This window comes from Physeter macrocephalus, unplaced genomic scaffold (genome assembly GCF_002837175.3).
Source record: "Physeter macrocephalus isolate SW-GA unplaced genomic scaffold, ASM283717v5 random_41, whole genome shotgun sequence".
NCBI lineage: Eukaryota > Metazoa > Chordata > Mammalia > Artiodactyla > Physeteridae > Physeter > Physeter macrocephalus.
In genome coordinates this window covers 62,285-68,707 of record NW_021145327.1, presented here as the reverse complement: position 1 = coordinate 68,707, position 6,423 = coordinate 62,285, and the positions used below count along the sequence as shown (strand labels likewise).

The following is a 6,423-nucleotide window of genomic DNA, read 5'->3' as shown; positions in this document are numbered from 1 at the left end:
CCTGTGCCCCGCAATGGGAGAGGCCACAGCAGAGGGAGGCCCGCGTACCACAAAAAAAAAAAAAAAAAAAAAAAAAAAAAGATTTGCACGCAACTGTCATTATCTCATTTACAATAGCCAAAAAGTGGAAACCACGAAAATGTCCATCAACTGAAGAATGGATGAACAAAATATATCTACACAATAGAATATTATTCAGCCATAAAAAGAAATGAAGTACTGATCCATGATATAATGTGAATGAACCTTGAAAACATATTGTAAGTGAAAGAAGCCAATCACAAAAGATCTCACTTTGTATGATTCCAATTAGGTAAAATGTCTAGAATAGGAAAATCCATAGAGGTAGAAAGTAGATTCTTAGTACCCTTGGGCTGGGGAAGGGGGAGGGAATGGAAAGTGACTGCTAAGGGTAAGGGGCTTCTTTGGGGGATTATGGAAATGTTCTAAATTTTACGGTGATGTTGCACAACTGTGTGTGTGTTTATATATGTATATATACACATGTATATCTGTAAATGCAATTTAAAAAACCATTGAATTGTACAATTTAAATGTGTGAATTGTATGGCATGTGAACTATATCTTAATTAAGCCGTTATTAACTTTTTACTTAATAAAAAAAATTCTAGTTGGGCTCATTTGTCGCCTCTTCCAAGAGCCCTCCCTCCTAAAATAAACCCTCCAATTTACCCTCTTTCCTCTTTGCTTTTCTTCACAGCCTGACATCGTGAGTTCTTTCCTTTTCCATTCTCCGTCTCCCCTCCAGGAGAGCCTCTTTTTGCCCCAACAAATTGCTAAGCCCGGAGCCCCTCAAAGGTGGGGCTGCACCTTGATCGGTTCTAGCGCCTCCCCCCGCCCCCCTGTCCCCCGCTGCCCCAGGATCTGTACTGGAAGCAAGCAGATGGGGTTTGAATATCTGCTACTAAGAAACACAAATCCGACACACACCCCCATAATAATAATAACTACCATTCCATCTCTTAATGAACGTTAGCTCTTGTTAATCGCTCTGTGCCTGGCGTTTTACACAAGTTATTTTATCTAATTTTTCTTTTTTAAAAAATTTATTTTTGTCTGTGTTGGGTCTGCATTGCTGTGTGCGGGCTTTCTCTAGTTGTGGCGAGCAGGGGCTACTCTTCATTGAGGTGCCGAGCCTTCTCATTGCGGTGGCTTCTCTTGTTGCGGAGCACGGGCTCTAGGTACACGGGCTTCAGTAGTTGTGGCACGCGGGTTCAGTAGTCGTGTCTCGCAGGCTCAGTAGTTGTGGTGCACGGGCTTAGATGCTCCGCGGCATGTGGGATCTTCCCGGACCAGGGCTTGAACCCGTGTCTCCTGCATTGGCAGGTGGATTCTTAACCACTGCGCCACCAGGGAAGCCCTATTTTATCTAATTATTGTAACATTTCTAGGAGGAAAAACACCAGTATTATTCCCATTTAACAGAAGAGAACTCGAGAACTCCGTTAACACACCTCCGGGAGAAAAGAGACCCGGAGTGGGAAGAAGCGCCGCGACCCCATCATAGCCCCTGGACCACCCGAGGTCTGCTTCTATATACGTAAGCATCCCGGGGAAGTGGAACCCGGGACGGGCCACCGAGACCTCCCGGTGTATCTACAACTCCCGGCATGCGCGCGCGCCGACGCTCCCTTACGTCGCGTTTGAACAGGAGGGCTAGTCTCCCCTAGTCTTGGGAGTTGTAGTCTCGCCGCAAACGGAGGCCGGGCTGTGAGAGTTTGGTGGATCTGGAGCCAATGAAGAAGCAGATCTTATTGAGCTCGGGGCCGACGAGCCAATGGGCTCGCGGCCTCGAATGGGAGGGACTTCCGGCCACGAAGTCGAGATGAGCGGCTGCGCAAGACGATCATTTCCTTTTCGAGGGTGGAGGCGAGCGAGGATAGAACGCTATGAAGGCCTCGGGCACGGTAAGACGAGCGCGGTGGGGCAGGGAGTCGGGGAACGCGAAGCGGACCGAATGTGGGCCACGGGAGGAGGCATGGGATACGCGGGAAGTGCTTGTTCCGGCTAGGTCCCGCGCGCCGCCGTCCCCAGTTGCAGTCAACATGGCGGCCACTGCGGGAGCAGCGTGGGGAGGTCGGTGCGTGGCCCAGGCCGGCTCGGGGTCGCGGAGGCCGGGGAGGCCGAGTCTCCTTTCCAGGGGAAGGGACAAGTTGCGCGGAGTGGAAACACGCGCCGCGGGACCTCATCGAGCTTCCGAGCCTCAGTTTGCCCGTCAGCAAAGTGGACAAGGTGGCGGGAGGGCGGGGGGAGGTGGAGGGCAATAGAATCTGTTTCTCCTGGCATGGCTGTGAGAGAAATAGAAGAAATTTATAAGTTCTAGCTGACATGGAGAGTGCTGGGCAAAATCAGAGTGTGTTAATAGCACAGAGATGGAAGAGTAGGCCCTGGGGAGAAACAGTATGGGTGGGTCATTTTCAGCTTTCCAGCCCCAGTTTCCACACTGGAAAAGGGACCGACCGCATCGGTATCCTTTCCTGAATGGGTGGTCCGGGAGGCCGATGAGTCAGGTTGAGAGATAGAAGTAGGAACCGAGTTTATGAGGTTTGGGGTTATTTTCTATTGATATTAGTAAAATGGTGACGGGTCATCTTATGGAGATGGTTCCTTTCTAGTATACCACAGGATTTGGACCTGGCAGACATCTTCACCTTTTGTATCTGTGTAAACAGGGACAGCAGCTGGGAAAACTGAGGCAGCTGCAAGTCATGACAGCAGTGCAGGGAGCCCAGAGCTGGGCAGGGAACTGGATTCTTGTCCTGGTTCTGCCTGGAGTTGGCTGTGAGCTCCCAGGCTGGTCACTGTCTCTGGGGTCCCGAATGAAAGAGGATCTTGGCAAGTTACTGTGAGCTGCAGAGATGCTCTGGAGGAAGGATACAGCTTGACTGTTCCAGGCCAGCCCATAGAAAGGGAGAGGAAGGGAGGGGTTGAGACCCTCACCCAGCTTTCCTGAGCCAGGGCAAAGGGCACACAGGCACCTTGGTTAATCCTCCCCACTCTCACTCCCTTTTATGTGGAAGGCTCAGACAGTGGCCTGACCCACAGTCAGCCAGATTTCACATGGAGGCCCTGGGGTGGGACTTGCCCTTTTCTGTCCCCTGATCCGGTTGTCAACAGGCTTGGGAAGGGGAGCAGAGTGAGTCTCCACAGTTACCTCTGGGCTTTGGGTGCTGGCCCCGCCTCACCCTCATTTCTCTTTCAGCTTCGAGAATACAAGGTGGTGGGGCGCTGCCTGCCGACCCCCAAGTGCCGCACGCCGCCCCTCTATCGCATGCGGATCTTTGCGCCTAACCATGTTGTTGCCAAGTCCCGCTTCTGGTACTTTGTATCTCAGCTGAAGAAGATGAAGAAGTCTTCAGGGGAAATTGTGTACTGTGGACAGGTATGGGGTGTCTGAGGCTGGGTGGGATCCGGAGAGGATTTACACCCTCCCATGCGGCATCTGTCACCCCACAGAGTTAGCAGACTTTACAAACTCTGGCCTGTTCCCTTGTGCTCTTCAGGCCCTAGGTTGGGATGGAATAGGTGACTCGGTGACCTTTTCCTTAGGAGAAAGCCCAAGGCCCAGGGAAGGCCTGCTGGGACCCCTTGGTTGAGGCTGGGCCTCATCTATAAAGTGGGGGGAGATGCTGGACTCTGCACTGTGAGGCTACATTGGGCAGCAGGTGGTTTTTGGCCCAGATGGTCCCAGGAGAGTTGTGTTGAGGGGTGGTCTGGAGCTGTGTCGGTCCCCATGGGGGAAGCATCTCGGCCTGGACTGCTCTGCACCCCTGCTGTTGCCATGGGAATTTCCCTTGCACGGCAGATTTCCCCTCAGATGTCTGAAGGTGCGGGGACTGGGAAACAGGCAAGAGAGACCTGGGGGCTGGGCTGTCCTTTGGAGCGGCGGGGCGGGGCGGAAGCAGAGGTTCAGGGATGGAGGGGGTCTGATTGAAGCCCACTTGCTGCCCTCGCCTCAGCTGGTCTCCTCTCCTTGGCAGGTGTTCGAAAAATCTCCCCTGCGGGTGAAGAACTTCGGCATCTGGCTGCGCTATGACTCCCGCAGTGGCACCCACAACATGTACCGGGAGTACCGGGACCTGACCACAGCCGGCGCTGTCACCCAGTGCTGTAAGCCGCCGGGTCCCCAAACCGGGTCCCTCCTTTAGGCTCACGGGGCAGGCACTTGCGGCTCAGTCTGACATCCTTCCTGCCAGACTGAGGCAGGACAAACGCAAGAGCTTTCTTGGGGGAAGGTGGGAGTCCCAGGGATGGTGACAGGGGAGGCACAGGAGGTGTTGCTTTGGGGGCAGGAGGAGTGGAGGGGATGCCCCAAGCACACCTTTTTCTGGAACCTTGGCAGCAAGTGGACTTAGGAGATTGGAGGGAGGGTCCTCGAGTCATTCCTGAGCTGCTTGAGTCACCCACCACCAACTGCATCTGCAACCTCCTTGAGGTTTGAGGTCAGCCCCTTGTGTAGAGGCAACTGCTGCTCAGAACCTAGTCCAGCCCCTGTCCAGTGTTGGGGCCTGCCATTCGCAGCCCCAGGTGCTCCCAGGGTGGGTCACCTACCAGGACCAGAGCCCAAGCACCTAAACCCAAGAACTGCTGTTTCTTGTAACAGCAGTTTAAACAGAGGTGCTCACAGCAAGTGGATCTTGTCGCCTTTGGGGGCCTGCAGCCATGCCCCTCAAAGTGAATTTGGAGGTTCTACACACTTGGTAGCCAGTACCTGCTGGGACCAGATGCTGTGGCCACTCGTTCCCCAAGTGCCCCCCTTCCTCATCCCTGTAGACCGAGACATGGGTGCCCGGCACCGTGCCCGGGCCCACTCGATCCAGATCATGAAGGTGGAGGAGATCGCAGCCAGCAAGTGCCGCCGACCAGCAGTCAAGCAGTTCCACGTGAGTGCCCTCAGGGCCCTGCTGGGCAGGCTGGGCTGAGGGGGCTGCCCTGGAACACCAGACTGGCCTGGCAGCTCCTCCAGACTTGGGAGATGCAGTAAAGCACCGGGTTTGACGCAGGAGCCCAGTGGGGGTGGCCACACCTCAGTGGTCCCTGGGAGACAAGGTTAAGAGCCTCCGCCCAACCCCCTTGCCTGCCTTTTCTTATTACAGGACTCCAAGATCAAATTCCCGCTGCCCCACCGGGTCCTCCGTCGCCAGCACAAGCCACGCTTCACCACCAAGAGGCCCAACACCTTCTTTTAGATGCAGGGCCTCCCTGTCCTCAGGTCTGCCCAAATAAAACTCGTTGGGAAAACCGGGCGCTCAGATACAGTTGTTTTCTTTGCACACCCTGCAGAACTCAAAAGGGTGCAGCCAAGCTGTGAGTGCTCTGGGAGGAGTCCTCCTCTCCTCGAGTAGGGCCCTGACATTGGATTCTCCAGAAGGGGAGCTCTAGGAATGGCCAGCCCCTGTCCCCCTCAGCTCTCAGTACCAGCAGGCAGCTCTGTGCTGTGAGCTTCGGGGTATGCTGTAGGCCACAGGTTTGGCCTCCAAATCTTTCTTACCTGCCTTGTTAGACACAGTTCTCAGCTCTGTGCCTCCCCCCTCCCCCCTCCATTTCTGTGGTGGTGAGATGACAGCTGCATCCTGGGGGAGATCAGGTTGATGGGGTTGGTTTCATTCTGTTGTGTGGCCTTCCCCCACCCAGCCTATAACCCTGGTCAAGATCCTCACAGCAGACACAAGGGGGCGTCCAAGGGGGTCATGAGCCTGCTGTGCTAGCTTGTTTCCCCTTCACCAGCTGGGGGCCCCTTGAATGAAGCTGTCCTAATCCTGCCCAAGGAGGTCAAGGTTTCACAGTGGGCATCTGTCTCCTGGAATTCCAGGCATGAAGCTAATCCCACCCTGGCCTGAGCTCCTCAGCCAGGAGGCTGAGGCACAGCTAAGAGCTCAGATGTTGGGAACATCTGTCCTTGGTGTGTCACCCTGGGCAACCCTGGCCCTTTGAACCTTGGTGTCCTCTTCAGAAGGTCTGGACACTGACCCGGTTTGCTCAGTTGACAACCCTTAGGGAGTCACTACTCTGCAGGCAGTGGGTACACAGGTCAACGAGGACCTGCCTTGTGTTCCAGAGAGCCGTTGATTGGGAAGAAGCTGAGGCACAAAGAAGTAGTTGGGGGGGCGGGGAGAGCAACCAGTCCTGGATAAGGGCACAGTCTCCCCTTCCCCACCTGTGGTGGTGGGGCTCGTTGGTAGGATGATCCTGGGTGGTTTCCAGAAAACCAGCTCACTTCAAACCCCACCTGTTCTTGGAGAGGTGCCCAAGGCAGGGCTCAGGCACAGCTAGCCATTCTCATGGGAAAGACAGGCCCTGGGTCCTTGCTGGCTGCTTTGTCTGTTGCTCCAACACCGGTGCTTCTTTCCCACCTCCCGGGCCTTTGCACTTGCTGAGCGCTGTGCCTAGACTACTCTCCAC

The 6,423-nt window shown here is 54.8% G+C and overlaps 1 protein-coding gene and 1 non-coding gene across 2 annotated transcripts; both read left to right on the top strand.

Annotated features, from left to right (window-relative positions):
- The first annotated feature begins 1,842 nt into the window (after positions 1–1,842).
- On the top strand, positions 1,843–5,275 carry RPL18A (ribosomal protein L18a). Its single transcript, XM_007116902.4, has 5 exons — positions 1,843–1,928; positions 3,224–3,403; positions 4,002–4,131; positions 4,795–4,904; positions 5,118–5,275. The coding sequence occupies exons 1-5, from the start codon at positions 1,911–1,913 to the stop codon at positions 5,208–5,210; spliced, it is 531 nt and encodes a 176-aa protein (XP_007116964.2). The 5' UTR covers positions 1,843–1,910; the 3' UTR covers positions 5,211–5,275.
- LOC112067668 (small nucleolar RNA SNORA68) lies at positions 4,586–4,718 on the top strand. The gene has a single exon (XR_002893403.1). It is a non-coding gene; the product is annotated as a small nucleolar RNA SNORA68 (small nucleolar RNA).
- Positions 5,276–6,423: the final 1,148 nt, after the last annotated feature.